The 17,268-nt window shown below is 43.5% G+C and overlaps 1 protein-coding gene across 8 annotated transcripts; it reads right to left on the bottom strand.

Annotated features, from left to right (window-relative positions):
* Positions 1–18: 18 nt before the first annotated feature.
* Positions 19–16,880, bottom strand: PCNX4 (pecanex 4). Of its 8 annotated transcripts, none has more exons than XM_050336239.1 (12): positions 16,813–16,880; positions 14,095–14,199; positions 12,868–13,594; positions 11,076–11,255; positions 10,473–10,987; positions 9,554–9,654; positions 9,283–9,405; positions 8,679–9,042; positions 5,460–5,563; positions 3,975–5,011; positions 3,252–3,438; positions 19–2,901 (listed from the first exon to the last, which is right to left on the bottom strand). In XM_050336239.1, exons 3-12 carry the CDS (start codon positions 13,554–13,556, stop codon positions 2,650–2,652), a joined length of 3,552 nt encoding a protein of 1,183 aa, XP_050192196.1. In that variant the 5' UTR covers positions 13,557–13,594; positions 14,095–14,199; positions 16,813–16,880; the 3' UTR covers positions 19–2,649. The 8 variants fall into 8 exon arrangements, with proteins under 8 accessions (XP_050192196.1, XP_050192198.1, XP_050192193.1 ...); XM_050336241.1 differs by lacking the exon at positions 16,813–16,880 and adding an exon at positions 16,207–16,750; XM_050336236.1 differs by having other exon boundaries at positions 12,868–14,199.
* Positions 16,881–17,268: the final 388 nt, after the last annotated feature.

The following is a 17,268-nucleotide window of genomic DNA, read 5'->3' as shown; positions in this document are numbered from 1 at the left end:
GCTGCGATGCTGTTTTTCTGCTGCTATGACATTGGCAAACACCTGGCGAGCAGCCTAAAAATTATATACCCCAGGACCCTGTTTCCCTCACTTTCATTCCTAATTCCTATTGAGAAAAACAAACCCTCAAGTAGAAGGTTGCTGGAGGTTGGGATGTCTGATCTGTGCTTGTGAAGTGTTCCTTGAGCAAAATGTGCATTGAGGGCTAAATCCCTGAACTTCTGAAACAGCATTTAGAAGTTACTTAAAAAACCTATTCCTAAGTTATGGAAACTTTCCAACCAGAGCAAGGAATAAAAGCTGGTGCACACACGTGGTTACAAAACAGAGCAGCTCTCAGGGGTCCCAGGGGAAAATAGGGGGGGTGGCCTGTGCCAAGCCCAGTCCTGCATCCTGAGTGCAGTGCAGGGCTAACCCCGAGAGCAGCCTCTGTGCACAGGCAAGGCCAGGCTGGAAGGTGCCCTGAGTCCTGAATTCCTGGTAAACCAAAGAAATGCTCCAAACCAAACAGGGCACGGTTCAAGAGCACGCAAACAAACCAACAGGCTGAACGTGGGGGCTCTCAGCTGCACACAACAAGAGGCTGTAACCTTTGTCTCTGTCAAAAAAGAATGTAAGTGTTACAGGAAAAAGGGCATTGGGAATCGGGGTCACACTGCTGGAAGAATTACTGGGATGTACCAATGGCTCCGTGCAGCAGTGAGTGAGGGGTGTGGGACACACTGCCTGTGACAGCAGGGGACGGGATGTTGCAGGGCATCACAGCCCAGCCCCACATTCCTGTGCACAAACAGGAATTCTGCCCATCACTAATTGTGCTCCTCCATCTGGTACCAATCAGGATCTCTGCTGGAACGCCGGGGCTGGTTACCAGCAACACTCCTCGAGAAGGCCGGCTAGCAGATGGAGAGAACCCGGGGAAAGGAAGGGAAAAGGATCACAGCTCTCTTCAGTTTTTCTCTCAACTACTTTATTCAGTTTAGAAAAGACAAAGAATGAGGGCAGAAATCACAGCCATCTCTGAATAAAAGACTGCTGCAAAAAAAAAAAGGTAATTAACTTTTCTGTGACCATATGGAAGACGATTAGTAAGAGGTTTACAATGAGGCAGGGAGGGTTAACTGGATTCAGGGAATGACTCCCAACTTTGCAATTGCTGCAGGAACAGCACAGAACTGGAGTGAACTACTTGAGGGGTTTGTGACACTCCTGGTATTGGAAGTTTTAAATCAGAGTAAATATTTGCCAGGGTAGTTCCTTCTGAGGGAGCTGAAATAGGTTCTCTCCACAAGCCCCTTCCAGATCTCTTCCATGACCCTGAATTTCCAGATGCAGCTCAGGGCTGAGCACGGCACCAAACAGGTGTCTCCTGACTACACGTGCATAGTTTTTAAAAGTCATTTCTAGTCACTGATCAGAAGAAACAGCCAGCACCCAAGTACACTGCTCTGTGACAATGAGGAGTAAAAGTAATAAGCATGCTCCAAAATCAGACTAGGCTGGGTGTTCTAAACCAGTTCTACTTCAGTTAAGGAGCAGGTCTGACTTAAATTCATTCTATAGGTTAAGGAAACACAGTTACCTACTCCCTGCTCAGCATTTCCCAGCAGTACCTACACTGTAACCACTGACCTACAGAGAAAGCACATTTATGTACTAAGTGGTGGTAGTGAAGAGGATCAAGAGCCACTGGAGACTGGACCCAGACCTGCTTTCAAGGAGACTAATATTGCAAACCAGCTGCCAAAGTCTGTTCCAGGCTGTGGTAAGGTTAAAAAAAAAAAAAATTACTTCTGGCACAGATAGTTTGATTTCCACCTCCCACCCCTCATCATCAAGCTCTTACTGTATTTGTGGAAGACTGGTTAGAGAGGTGGATATAGGCTGCAAATAACATATATATAATATATATCATATATATGGATACTGAAAGAAGGAGATGAAATTATTCCATTTGTACTCCCCTCATTATACATATTTACTTCTTTCATCAGTAGGTCACATAGATTATCAGTGTGTCAGAGCACACACTGTTTTATATAAATTCTCTTTACCAAAACAAATCCTTTGGTAAAAATTGTCCCTTAGAACTCACTTTTGTTAAAGCATGGCTGAGAACTTACAACAGCTATGGAAGAGCAGTGAAAGTCATATAACAAACGCTAGAACTGAACTCAGTCCAATAAAAAATGGCCAGAATAAAAAAAACCCTTATATAAATAGTCCTATGTACACTTTGGTTGCCAACTCTGGGGTTGACAGTACTACAGAGAGCTGTAACCTGACTGGCAGTGCAAGTCACCTGTCCAAGAAAAAAAAAAAAAGTAAAAATGCACCAAAAATAGTTAATGATCAGAATTGTGCTGCTCCTCTCTAAACTGGAGAAGAGAATTTCAGCATCTGGCTCGTCAGCCACACAGGCAATGGTGTCTCGTGTTCCAGCAGCAGGAAAACAGTTCCAAACTTCCTGCCTGCTGAAGGTCCTGGCCAGCACCATCTCTGTGCCAAGGACTGTGTGCCGGCCCGGCACTGCCACCGAGAGTAAAACCTGATCTGCAGTGCACGAATGGAGCACGAGCATTTGATTCCCAACATGCAGGTGAAAAATACAAAATAACGACAGTCATAATAAAAAAAGAAAAGGGCATTCTAGAGCAGAGGGAGCTGCAGGAGCCCTGAGGAGTACACGGGGTAGCCCAGGGGCGGGTCGGCAGCCTGCACCGTCAGGTTGCGCAGCAGCACCGGGTGTGCCTGGATGCTGTACCGCTCCTCGTCGTCGTTGGTGGCGTAGAGCAGCTCCCAGGACAGGTTGGCCCACTGACCCCGGACAGCCTCAGCATTCAGCTTTCCCACCTGCACCAGCAATTCCTGAAGAGTGAGGACTCGCCCGGTGTAAATTCCCTGTGAGAACGAACAGATCACGGTGTCAGTGCGTTCTCCGAGACAAGACACGAGCATTTTTGTTACAAAGCTCGATGAAACTTTGGGGATAATGCCACGAATATCATCCTTTAAAACACAGCAAAGTGTATACACCAGTCTCCTGGTTTTGACTCTTCCATCCAGGGAGATAATCAGGAAATATTGGTGCATCTGTGGTGTGATTTTCAACAACAGTGGTGTCAGTTCCTCTCTAGCACAAACATAAACTTAGCACAGCCTTCACGCAACGCAATTACAAAGGGAAAAGAAAGAACAGTGGATAGGAAAACCAAACTGAGACCTTGCTCACTAGTAATTTTATTTCTTACCATGCTTGGGTCGTGCCCCAGTGAGAAAAGGTATGGCTTTTCCTGCAGAACTGCCTGCTGCCACTCCAGGTCTGACACCAGCCCGATGTACCAATCGCTGTCATATTCCTCCAGGTAACTCACCAGCTCTTCAAAGTTCTCCACCGGACCCAGGCTGGCTTTGTCCACCATAAGCTTGAAAGTGTATCTGAAAGGTGCAGAACGCCACATGGTCACTTGTGCAGCAGAGACAGGAGGGAGAAAGGCTCTTCAGGCCACAGAAGGTGGAAAAAGGCTCCACCAAACCCTGCCAGTTACTGCTTGTCAGCTGAGCCACTGCCAGTTGGTCTGGCTGTGCTTTTAGCCCACCCAGATGTAAAGCACATCAGCTTAAGCATCTCTCATTCCCCTCCAACACCATTCCTGCTGCCTGGTAATGGAAAATGCCAAAATCTAAATCCATCACAATTCTCTTAGAAATGGGGATGATGAAAATGGGTTGTTTTTTCCCCACTTAACACAGCAGATTGGAGGCAGCTGCTGGGGGGAAGAGAGGGAAGAAGAAAACTCCATATCCCAGGCTTCCCTGTCAGGGATCACAGGCAACATATATGTAGGAAGAAGCTACAAATACATTTAAATGATAGGGGTTAAATGTAACTGAAGTGAAGTGGTATTCACTTCCAAAGCACAGGACTCTCTCTATAATTTTTTAATATATGTGAGGGAATGTTTCTCTTTTACCTGAATGCTTTTAATGCCAGCTGGAATAGCTCTGGTTTGCCTGTTAGCCAGTCCAAACCCACAGACCAGGGAATGCCCCCAGTGTAGGCCCTGAACACGTGGCTCGGGGCAGGCACAGCGTTATCCAGGCCAAATAGACCAAAGCAACATGACAGCACTCCCTGGATGTACAAGTCCTTCAAAGCTTTATCTTCCATGAGGTCTGCAAGTAAACTGGAAGGCTTTTCTTTCAGATGGAAGAAGTCCAGCTGACTCAGAACGAAGTGGTACCATTCCTCTGGAAACCTCTGCCTCATCTCACTGACTTTGGAAGGCGGCACCGGCGCTGTTCTCCATTCCTCAGGGATGCTCAGCAGCTCCGAGTAAGAGCAACTAAATTCAACCCGAGGCAAAACTTCTGGCTGTTTCCCTTTGTCTACAGCAGGCAGCCCAAGCACCACAGCCCTGTACAATTTATCTTCTGGTGACACTTCTTGTGCCAGGTCTTGGCTCTGTGTTTCCACAGACCCTGGAATAGACAGGTGCACTTTTGGTGTTGGTCCCAACTGCCCAGGCTCTTTCCTGTCTTTTGTTCTGCCACTGGGCTCAAAGTCAAAAATGTCACTATCATCAGTCCAGTCCTCCACTGTATCCACACTAAAGCTGTCTTCTTCCCTCAGAGCCCTGGATCTTCCTACTGCACCGCTGTGCTGATTTTCTGGGAAAGACCCTTGTTTGTTCTTGTTGGCACTGCCTGGGCTTTCCCACATCTTCGATTTTTTATAACAATACTGGAGAAGCATCCACACAAGCACTTTAATGAAATCATCTTTCAGGTGCTTTAAATTCTCGTGGGAGTCAATGATCCCAGATAACACATTCCTGGCATCGGAGTAAAGCCGCACAGGCACCACAGTGCAAGGAGTCAGGATGTGTCCAAAGTGGGGATTGGGAGAGAGAAGCTTCGTGCGCTCCTGATGTTCAAAGGCCATTTCAAAAATTTCATCAACTCTGTGAGCTTCAGCAGCGTGACAGGATGTTTCCTGCAGTTCTAGCCCCTAAAGCACACATAAAAACAACTTCCTCTTAGTCTTCACCAGGACATGTCTTTAAACGCTAGCAAGCTGTTTGCCTCCAACAACATTTTTTCTGAATAAAAATGTATGTTGCGTTCTCAATATTTTCCAGCACTGAACCTACAAATCTAACTGGAGAGAACAGCTAGATGAGCACATGCAGTAACAAAGCACTCACTGCAGTATTAGACACAGATCAATGAATGAATCTTTGCCTCATGCAGATCTTATTAGCCCTTCTGTTAAAGATACTGTCTCACAAGCTGGATAATAAATTCCACATGTGCTACACGTGAACTGGCTAGCATAACACTCATTTTAAAGAATTACCTATAGCATCAGTTAATCAGTTACATTGATGAAATGCTACACAGCAAAATGTTTTCATGACTTCCAAACATTAATGTCTCAGTGCTCAGCACACAGTTACCTTAATGTTAACACCACAGTACGTGAAGCCTTTCTCCAGCACCAATATCCACATCAGTCTGTCCTGAAAGCGGCACAAGTAATGAGATCCAGGTAGAGAGAGACCTAGACAAGGATCAAAACCCAACAAAAACTATGTATTACTTTGGTACAATAGTGGTGAAAACCTTTTCTATATGCCAACAAAAGGATTCAACTGCAAACACAAAATATTTCTGCGTCAACATCACAGCCAGTTAAAACTGGCTAACTAGGACCTTAGAATCCTAAAGAAACCAGCTGCAAAGCTGGATATTGAAACTGCAGTGTTCACTTTGAAAAAGCTGGGGAAAACTGGGAAACCTTCACACAACTGCAGGCTACAATACTAATACTGCACTAGGGTTAAGCAACCCCACCCTTAATTCCCTTTGTAGAAATGATTTTCACGATTGAAGATCATCTTTGGCTGCGTTTCCAACCACTCAGTTCCCACTGCTGTTCTCCAGAGACCTAAAATTCTTATGACTGAATGCATTAAAGAATCATGATATAGCACAGGAGTACCCTAATGGCCCAATGTGCTGTGGAGTAAGAAGTTTATTTGTTATGGGAGAAATAAAAACATAACTAATCAGGATTTGTTACCTACAGCACCAGTTCCTAAATTGATTGTCTGTATTCCAGCATTATTAGGAAATCACAGAATCACAGACTGGTTTGGGTTGGAAGGGACCTTAAAGACCACCCACTTCCAACCCCCTGCCATGGGCAGGGACACCTTCCACCGGCCCAGGTTGCTCCAAGCCCCATCCAACCTGGCCTTGAACACTTCCAGGGATGGGGCAGCCACAGCTTCTCTGGGCAACCTGTGCCAGGGCCTCCGCACCCTCACAGGTGAGAATTTCTTCCTAATATTCTAAAGTATCCTCTATACTTCTTCCTAAAATATCTCCTACAATGTGAGATCCAGAGTGTAAATGAGTGTCAGCTCACCAGTGACACATCATCACACCCATTTTACCGACACATAAACAGAGGCAGAGCAAAAGCACCTGCTCATCCTTAAATATTTGGGAATCAACATCATACACATTGAGCATGAACAGCAGATACAGAGGAAATCATCTGCAGTCATTCTGAAATACCTCTGTGTATCTGTGCAAAAATAAATCTGATCCCACTGTATTAAGCAGGACATCACCAAATATACAGCCACACAAAATAAACTGGAATTTGAAAATAGGGTTCTGAACAACATCAAGGTAGTCAGCACTCAAAAATCCCACTGCAAAAATGACACTTGGGTCCAAAAAAGCCACACAAAATGTACCTTTTCTCTTTTCTACCTATTTCAATAAAAAGTGCAAGGCCAAACTTTCTAAGAACTGGTGGTTATACTGTATTTGAATTACAGCCTAATGTCAACTTTCCTAAAACAATGGTTCTATCCTTAAGCATGAGTCTGCTGCCAGTTTATGACCCGCTCCTGCTGCCACTCATGTCCAGTGACCACTCACTTGCACAGAGAATTTTAATTTTAGAACGTTGTAGGATGAAATCAGTGAAACCAGCCATTAAGCTGTAGTTAAAATTTAAGTAACCTTTTCTATCCCACTGAGCTAATGAAGTGCATTTTCTTGCTAACATTTTGCAAAGATTTTAATTCCTTTCTTGCTAGCTGTTAAAGCTACTAAAACTCCTTTACACAGGAAAAAAAGTACGGGTTTAAATTAGTGACACACAAAGTGGTACCACTTCGTTTTGAACTCATCTGAGAACACCACATTTTTTCTTGCTTGAAGACATTCATTCACAGATTTTCCCATTAAAGCAGAGACTTTTTCTCCCCCCTCAAGACTAGTCTTTTAAATTATTTATTCTGAGGCAGACATGCCATTACAGTCATTATGGCAAAGGGGAAAAAACCCCTATAAAAATACGTATAGACATAAAACAGAAGAAAGATATAACTGATAAACTATATATATATTATATAAATGTATCTATTGTATATATAAAACACAGATGGGCTGATGCTGTAGGCAAACTGAACTCTCTCTAGAGGAAAAACACTTCCTAGTTTTATTCAATACCTCCCTCTAATCAGTACTAAAATTACAGCAAATGTAAAAGTAAAGCACTTGGTTCTATTCTTCAAAAAAGCATGATTAAGGTTAACTTCCACTGCCTTTAAATATTAGCCCATTTTGTCTAATCATAAGCCATTTTCTAAGAGGCTTATGTAAATACTTGCCTCTTGCCTAAGGGCAGCAATCTTTTGATTATTTAGGTTACACAAAGGCTGTTTCTCGAGACAACGAGCTTGCAATTTTAACAGTTATCCTGTCTCCAGCTGGGAAAAAGACTGGGCATTTCTTCACCTCTGTTCCTGCAATTCTGTGAAATCCCCCTCACGATGCCTTTCAGGGGCTGTAAGCCCACAAGTGCTGTTACAATCCTATCCTGACTGCCTGCACAAGATAGGACATAAAGTCTTACCCAATGGTTCTGTTCTCAGCTGAATGCTGCTACTTGTGCTGCATCATGTATTTTACAAACATCCAGTCCATGTTCACCATAACCAATGACCACACCCAAATCAGCAAAGTCAGCTTCTGGATCCTAAGCAACGGGATTGATGCAGAGAAAGACACAGCCACAGAGAGCAGTTTGACACACGCCCTTCTCTGTGCTGTCCATCCTTTTTGTTCAGTACAGAAGGATCAGGATTGAGACTGTTTAATCACCGTTTAATGTCTCCTTAAAGGTAACCAACCAGAGTTATTTTTTTACTGGAATGCAGCAGGTAGAGATCATAGAACCATCAGGGTTGGAAAAGACCTCCAAGATCATCAAGTCCAACCTCTGGCTGATCACCACTATGTCCACTAAAACCGGGGCACATCTGCTCGTTCTCTTAACACCCCCAGGGATGGTGACTCCACCACTTCCCAGGGCAGCCTGTTCCAATGCTTGACAACCCTTACAGTGAAGAAATTTTTCCTAATTATCCAACCTAAACCTCCCCTGGTGCAAACTGAGGCCGTTTCCCTTTGCCCTATCGCTGGGTGACTGTAGAAGTAGGATAGAAGTACCCGCTTTTTCCTCAACTGAACCACCTCTGAGCACCAGATTTAACCCACGCCATGGAACGCGGTTTGAACCACGGTTCTCCCGTTCTCCAGCGAATCCACCTTTCCTAAGGTATTTGGCTTCATCAATGTTGCTGTGCACCTACCCAGGCTCCCAGTGGCCAGTGCAGACTGCAGGGCCACAGCCAGGCTGGGCACCAGCTGCTGGTAGTACACGGTGTCGGGGCACACACAGGCCGTGGCACCCACAGGTCCCGGCCAGCTCCGGACAGGCCTGGGAAACCCGACCAGGAACACGGGCAGCGTGAAGAGCGGCAGCAACGGGGAGGAAAGGAGGGCAGAGATGGCGATGAGGGTCAGCAGGATGGGGAAGAAAACCACGTTGAGGGTGATCAAGGTGGCGGTGGATTTGCGGCGCTGCTTCTTCTCTGTCCACGATGTCAGGAGGATGGCCAAGGCAAAGTGCAGCTTGGACACAAACTGGAGCAGCCGATCCCGGAGGAGACCGACCTGTGGGATACAGACAACAAGCACGCCATTTGTAGCCTGTGTCATCTTCAACACTGCCAGAGCTGCCTTGGCTACAATGATCTTATGAAAACCAAGCATGACTATCATTGATTGGTGTTACTATTTATCTTAGTACACAGTTTTTAGCTTCTGGGCTCTGTAATCCTCTAATAGGAGAGACTACGGAAATAAAGACTTTAAATGACAACTATCTGCTTAAATTTACATCATGACAATTACCAGCAAGAGTCTGATTCCTGTATCGAGGCTCCTGTTCCACCAGAGGTCTGGATTAAACACCAACATTTGTGCTATCGACACAATCACAATGTCCAGTAAGGCATTTTCTGTATTCTGCCAGACCTAAAATAGAGAGATGTTAGATATACATTTAAAAATGTATCTATTTCTCTCTGCTTTCATGACCTGGAATGTTTCTTCCAAGCCACCTTAATACTTAAATCACGTAGAAGAGCGTTTCTTAGGCTAACAGATGTAAAATTCAAATTACCATCCTAAATATTCTCGTGAATCCAATGCAAACAGACACAGAATGAAGGTTTTGTAGCGAACGGTCTAGTGACAGGAACGCTATCATAGCAAACGGAGACACTGGAATTGAAATAAAAGAATCATTGATTTCCTTTCAAAAACATAATAAAAGTCTACAGAGGTAAGCAGTCTTATTGCAGAATGGAAATCTTAGTTAAAAAATAAAAAACTCTTCCCTTCATTATCAAATTCCTCTTTGTGTTACACTCCCAGGATATTGAACAGCTTGTTTGCACTAATGGCCCAGGACAGCAAACATTTACATCAGTGCTCAGTTGTTACTTGCTGTTAGGTTTCTTTTGGCCTTTATTTGTTTCTCCAAGAGAATGTGAATACCCAAGTAAGTAAACATAAACACGGAATAGCAGTCATCAATCCACTTTCCCAAACTAATGCTTCTTTATGAAACAATTTAAATCAAATTTTTATTCCCTCAAGGTAGATGCATTTCTCCATGACCTACCAGAAAGGAGGTTCCCTTTCCTCAGTAAGTTGTAAAAACAAATATTTAGTCAGCTTTGCTTCTCACTTTGTTTCTGAGTACCTTTTAAAAAATCTGCAAGTGCCATTTTTTTTCAAAAGTGAGTACTTAAGTTATAACTAAAACCCTTTAAAAGGCCTTGCTTTCTGAGCTGGGCTTTTAAAAAGCTGAACTTTTTAGGTTCACCCCTAAAAAAAAGAAAGAAATAAAATCACTTTCAAATATTTTGGACCAGTAACTTTGACCTCAGTGCACAACTTATCAAGACAACAAGTATTTCCAGCTACTTGGTTTTTCTTAGTTCATTCACAGGATCTTGCACATACAGCAGTTCTAGTGTTGTTTCAATCTCCCTACAAGCATCATCTAACAAACAACAGACAGTGTGCATTCCTACCTAGTGTTAGTAAAATCCTCCTGACAACACCAACTTTCATTAGCCTTCTTTGCTTCTCCATGAACACAGTCACAGTCCTGACATCCTTTGGATAAAAGGGGTTTCGGAAGACTCCAAACAAGTACACTCTCTGAATCTCTCTAAGAATCCACATCATTATAAGTAATGGGATCAGAATGTAACTTGCTATGGCCTGAGGACTGGCTCGGGAGAGTGATGAAGAGCCTGCAAATCGGTGCAGCAGACTCGCTTCCGTGAGGGCAAATGTCAACACAGCCAAATAGAAAATGAATTCCCTCCACCCAAATTGCATCCTAAGCCCTCTGTGCATATTTTTAGGTTTGCTGGAGGCTAAATGGCTGATCATGGTGTGTTTGAAGGCAAACCCAATCTCGCTTAGGTTAAGACTCAGTATGAACCCAAATCCAGTCATGAAGAGGATCACAGCGAGAGTGCTGGGAATGAAATACGATGCTATTGCTGTTCCAGCAGAAATGAGAAACATTACTAACAACCTGTGAAGGAGAAAATAAAAAAGATTTGCTTGAAAAGAAAAAGGTTATGAACAATATTGATATACTTTACAATCATATAAACATTTACTTTGTGTTACTTGACATAGGTGAACCTCCTAGTCCAAACTCCAACAGTTGTTCCATTCCCCACAGAAAAAGTGCGTCAAGCGGGGGCAGAATTCCCATTGCCCACAAGAATGGCAGGAAAAGAAATAGGATGTGCAAAATCTGGTTTGTCTGTTCTAGAATGGGTGCGTTGACAGCAAACCTGGATAAAAGAAGAAATGGATTTGACTTCTGGGAAGGAAAGGGTAACTTATGTGTGGGAAGACTTCTCGTTCAAATACTACAGCAAATCCCAAAGTAAAACCATTACATATTCAACCTACAAAACCTCAATTATGATGGTTTAAAAGGAAAAATAAGGACATACATTTATGCTTGGGGCAGCAACAAATTAATTAAACATCAGAAAACAGCCTAATTTCCCATTTAAGAGATTTGAAGCCTTTGGATTATGCAGATGAATCCAGCGATGCAATTATCCCAGTTGTTTTGATACTGTTGTGATAATACACTGAAGAAATACTTATGCAAAAATAAAGGTCCACAGGCTCCAAAACCTCAGTGGTTTAACAAGAAAAATGCAAAGTATTTTTTCAGAGTCACAAAAGCAAAATTTTATGCCAGTCCAAGACCTAAGAAGTAAGTCTTAGCACTGGAAGAACTGGCACGTTGCCTGTACACCTAAACTCTCTTTAGGAATATAAAATATTATTTTCTACATAAAAGTGTCAAAATCATCCTGTAAAAATACAAAGATCAGTGTTAGAAATCTGCATAAATTCTAAGTCATATGTAGTTCACCAGCTAGCTAATTCAGTTAAAGGTGGACTGAAAAGATATTTGGTTTCTCTCTACTTTTTAATAAATAATCAAATAAAGCCTCAAAGGAATTTTATCAGGAATTTAGACAATGTCTGAATTTTCTCCTCAGGAAATTAAAAATCTTAACTGAAGTGGCAACGAGGGTAAATCATTAACAAAGACATCTCCAAGTGCAAAACTAGTAAAATCAAACATGCCTTTTTTTTTTGTTGTTTTGTTTAGTGCATCTGAAGTACCCCAACCATAAAATATGTACATGTGACAAAGTGATTTAAATATCAGTCGACAGGGAGAATGAATGCACAGAGTAAATCTAAAAGCATCTTGCTTTAAGAGATTCTGCAAATACTTGTTAAGAAAAACCCATCTGAAAAACAGAAATATAGAAGTCTCCTATTTGTAGGCTGACAGAACTCTTTTGTATTACAAGAGCATTTAAAAATTCAAGTCCAAAATCCATACAACCAAGATATAGCAATGCTCACATTTGCTTATCCATTCATTAAAACCAAATTCAGAGTCCTTTTTTTTTTTGCCTGTTGTCTAAAACACTCCACAATCGCTTTGCAGAGATTAAATGAGAATATATTCCAGGATGAAATCTGGACATAAATTCCTGAAGTCTGCAGTGTTTTGATCTACAGTTCCAGGTGAGGAACATGTGTTTCCAAAAAGGACAGTGATGTAAATGCTCTGGTGCAAAAATACTAAAAATTACATGATAGAAGTCAATTTTACCTGTATCATACATCCAAACTGCTTTAACTGTTCTTTCTAATTTACATGGAATGCTATAAAAATGTAGGAACCTTTTATACACAGCACAGAGCCTCAATTTTTGCCATAAATACATCTGGCTTCTTTCTTTGAAGTTCCTACAGTTGATTAAAATCCCAAAATAAATTTTCCTCAGAAGAATAATTTCATCTTTCTCATCAAAAATACACAGAATAACCAGTACTTAAATTAGCTAAATGCATTATTAGGTTTACCTGTGTGCAAGATCCACTGCAATAAAGACAAAAATGTAGAAAGGTCTCATCAGAGCAGTGATTTCATAAGTATCCAGTGCTTGGAAAGTGGCTGTTTCAGTAGCTGTGTTTATGATTAATGAATACTCTCCTATACATATGGTCACCCATCCAAATACAAAGATCACAACAGTTCCTCCAATGTTGCTATATAACAAGGTTATTCTGTTTGGCAGCAAATACCAAGTTCCCAGCCCACACAATACCCCTGCCAGAAGGGAATGGAATACAGTGTTGATTATATACTTCTTGCCAGGAATAATAAATTTTACTGTCTCTGAACCTACACAGCTGGAAAATTCAAACTCATCTTCATCTGTCAGGGTATTCTGAATTTGCATTCTCTCTACTGTCACTGTTTTCTGCTTTGCATACAGATTTGTCATCTGGAGAGCAAGTGCAGTGACAAACATCAGTCCTCCCGACAGTGCTGCAGTGCAATAGTCCTTCGTGACTCCCAGCTGGTACAAGAGTGTTCCTACTCCTCCCCAAACCCATGGTGTCAGAAAGAGAATGATCTGGTTCACATATATGTAGGGAGGGGCACAATAGCCTAATTTAAGCCGGGGACCTCCCAGCACAGTCTGAGGAAAGCGCTTCAAGAAGAACTCCTGTTTGTAATCGTTCAGCAGAGGTACATCTGGCCCCATCCTTGTGACTCAGGAATGCTGGCTGAGTGTCATCTTCCCTGTGAGAGAACAGAAAGGAAAATACGGAAACATCACTGATTCTGCAGCTCAGAACCCAGGGGATTCTTGTGTCTTATTTTTATTTACTGAGTTACAGCGGAATTCTGACACATCAGGGTTAGAATCTGCCGGAATACAACTACTAAGCAAACACCTATTTTAAAACGTGAACATATTCTTTAATCTGAAGCTTTAGGCAACAAATAAAACACGTAACCTGTCCTTGGGAGATGATAAAACCAGCTCATCTCCACACCAGAACACCTTCCTTAAACTGACACTTTTCCCCACCCGGACTAATTCCAATCACATCTTGCCACAGACCTCTAATTCCAAATAATCCTGTTAAGGATCTCCTTATACAAACAGAAGAGTCAGGGATTTCAGTGAGTAGCCACATAAGTGCAAGGATACAGGCACACAGAGGTCCCTGTAAAAATCAAAGCTTTATGTAACAAACTCAGTGTAGGAAAATATTAGTAGAAGCATTAAAAATTACTTTCCATATCAGCATTGTTACTGTCCTCCCTCCGCAGCCCAGTTGCAGAACAGGATCTCACTGTGCTCAGCACTACAATGAACTAAACAGTTCACCTTCTGCTTCCTAAAACACATAAAATTAAAAAAATAAATACAATACTTGTGAGTTGTACTAGAGTCAGCATATATTCTTCTGTAAGTCAGTGGAGAAAGCTGAAAAAAAGGAAACAAAAGATAACCTGTAAACACAATGACCCATCAAACTGAAATCGGGTACAAATACTCAATTAGAGAGGATCAGGCAGTGTAGAAATAATGAATAAAAGGTGGTACCTATGATATTAAAATATAATTTTATGGTACTAGTCATGAAAGCAAGAGTCTGTGAATGACAGGTAGAAATACTCAAGCTAAGAAACAGGGTGAAAAAAACAGCAGAGAAATGCAGTGCCAAAGCACTTCATTGATAATAATTCTAAAAAAGAGATGTTGGTGAGCATTAGGAGATGTGCAAGTTCTGAAGTTCTGACGTTCTTCCACTGGACCTGTACAATCTGATGAATACCTACTGCCATCACTGCATTAAAAATTAAACACTCTGCTGTCATGGAGTTCCCAAACTGCTGTGATCCCTTCTTTCTAAAATACCAAATGCTTCTGGGCCCTTCTAAGAACAATTTACCCCTTTTTTTTTAAGCAGGTATCAATCACTTCAGTGCAGGTGGGTGCTGGTCATCGCGGAATGAAGTCAGAAACAGCACAACTGAGAGATTAGAGGTCATCCATGTGCATTATCACGACTGGAAATTTGCATTCAGGCTCCACTAATTCAATACACTCCACTATGTAAAGCAGGACCCCATGGGATCTGTAACTACTCTCCATGTAGGTTGTGGATTTTTTTTTTTTAAATATAAAATATTGAAAACACGGGGATTTTTTGGTCATACTCTTTCAAGCCACTGAAAGTCTCTTAAAGTAAGGAGAAGGCAGCAAGTCCTAATGGAAAAGACAAATGTTGACAATGGAGAGGGGAATTCATCCCAGTCAGCTCAGGAATTTGAAAATGTAACAGCGACACACCCAACTAAAAACAAATTTCAAATGTAATTAAAAAAAAAAGTCTGCAATTCAGCCAATCTTCTTTAGAAAAATAAGCATTGTTTAGAGGGTACATGGGTATGAGACTAAGCTGCTGTGAAAGTTACAGGCAGTTGAAGTTTTTAGGCACTTAAATGACAGAACCTGAGTTTTAAAAGAAACGTGGAACCAATAGGTGCATAGTTTTCCCTGAAAAACAGTTTTCAGGCAGCTGTGTTTTTCTGTTCCAAGAAGGGCTATTTCTGTTTTGAGTTCTAGTCTGCGCTTGTGTTTGTCAGTTTATATTGCTAACCAAATGTTAACAAAACATTCCTCTTACAGTTTCTGGGTAAACAATAGGCATCTTTGTGTGAGACACAAAAATCTACGCACATAAACAATATAGTTCTGCTTGGCCCCACTCCAAAACCAGCCATGGAAAGACGTGAATTTATTTATAAATGAAAATCCTGAGAGTGAAGCTCACAAACTATGGAAACTCTCTCCTCAGCCATCCTCCTGGCTTCCAAATAGTCAAGTAGCACACGAGGACTTCAAAGAGGGACTCATATGTGACTCTTTATTCCTGTGCAAAGCCCTAGCAACAAGACTCTACAGATCAGTGAGTGTTTACAGGACCTGGCTTCAATATACATTCCTGACATACAGGCCTGGTCCCACTTTGACAACTTGCCTGGTTACCCAAACAATCCACACAACAGTCTGTCATCACCAGCACGGATCCACGCGACTTGGATACTGCCACAACAGGGATGGCAAAAGGGCTTTAACATCATAAAGTCACTTAACCAGTTCTCCCCTGAAATATCCTCTCCATGTCCCTCTTAACAGAAGGAAACAAAGCAAATCTTGCCTGAAATTTAGGTAGGAATTCACAGGAGGGCATGAATTTTGGTCTAAACGAACATCATCCTTCGTGGTGGTGGGTCAGTTCAGTTTGGTTTGGTTTGATTTCCAGTAGATTATAAAATACCTGTACAGCTGTCTGCCACCTCAGCAGCTGAAACACGTAAGGCTTAACAATACTTACCTCGGTGGTCTTCCAGGTGTTTTCACGTGCTAGCACAGGAGGGAGGAACAGCTGGGAGGCGAAGGGAAGGTTGTGGCATCCCCTGTCCAGGCAAACCCAGACACACATTGTGCTCACCTGTGTGCCCGGACACCTGCACCCCCGGTTCGAGATTCCACTGGTTGGACATGCCTGGCTAACGATTCCACAGGCCGGCTTCCAGCCAGGAGCCAGAGCAGGCTGGGGCCCTCTGCTCAGCTGCGTTGATGCCACCCTCCCAGTGAGGCTGGGGACGCAGCATTTTGGGACAATACTCGCCATCCAGCTTTGGGATGAGCATCCCAGGTCTACCTTAGGGAAAGGTCACGGGCCACCTCCTCCCGAAGCAGCTCTGCCCCTGACCAGGCGGGCTCCCACCTGAGCCGCCACTCTTCCCACCCACCTCGCTCTCACCTCATCTGCAGATGGCACATAAATTAAAACACCCAACCAAGAGACCACAACAAAAAAAAAAACCAAACAAAAACCACCTCTGCGATCTCAGCTCCGGAGAGGATGGGCCGCCGAGCAGCACGGCCGGGGAGAGGCAAACCCGCGGCAAGGAGCCTCAGCGAGGCGGGCACCTACCTGTGGCCGGGGCTCGGAGCGGGGCAGGGGGAGCAAGGACCGGGCCGAGCCGGCGGCGGGAGGAGGACGATGAGGAGGAGGATGGCGGAGCTCCACCGCGCTCTCCCCGCCCCCTCTCCCTCCCCTCAGCCGCCGCCGCCATTTTGCCCGCCTGAGGCACCCGGCGCGGCCCCGCTGCCTGCGGGAAATGGCTCCGGTTCGCGGGGCCGTCGGGGCTCGCCCGGGCGGCTCCTCGGCCGGGTCGGCAGCGGGGCGGTGAGGGGCGATCGCCTCCCCACCCCCTCACGGCGGGCTGTGCCCCGAGCCCGCCGCCGCCCCGCGCGTCCCGCGGCGGCATCACGGAATTGATTAGGTTGGAAAAGACCTCCGAGATCATCCAGTCCAACCTGCGACCCAACACCAGCGTGCCAACCAGACCATAGCACTGGGTGCCACGTCCAGTCTTTCCTTGAACAC

The sequence above is a fragment of the Myiozetetes cayanensis genome, unplaced genomic scaffold (assembly GCF_022539395.1).
Source record: "Myiozetetes cayanensis isolate MyiCay16 unplaced genomic scaffold, myiCay2020 scf6-25, whole genome shotgun sequence".
In the NCBI taxonomy this organism is placed as follows: domain Eukaryota; kingdom Metazoa; phylum Chordata; class Aves; order Passeriformes; family Tyrannidae; genus Myiozetetes; species Myiozetetes cayanensis.
This window is presented reverse-complemented; position numbering and strand designations above follow the sequence as displayed.

What these genes read in the sequence shown, in the direction of transcription:
- PCNX4 (XM_050336236.1), bottom strand. Translation starts at nt 13,556, where the DNA reads ATGGGGCCAGATGTACCTCTGCTGAACGATTACAAACAGGAGTTCTTC. An exon ending in CCTATGTCAAGTAACACAAA is followed by an intron (nt 10,988 to 11,075) that starts GTAAATGTTTAT and finishes TCTCCTTCACAG; the next exon opens with GTTGTTAGTAATGTTTCTCA. An exon ending in GAGGATTTTACTAACACTAG is followed by an intron (nt 9,655 to 10,472) that starts GTAGGAATGCAC and finishes TTTCAATTCCAG; the next exon opens with TGTCTCCGTTTGCTATGATA.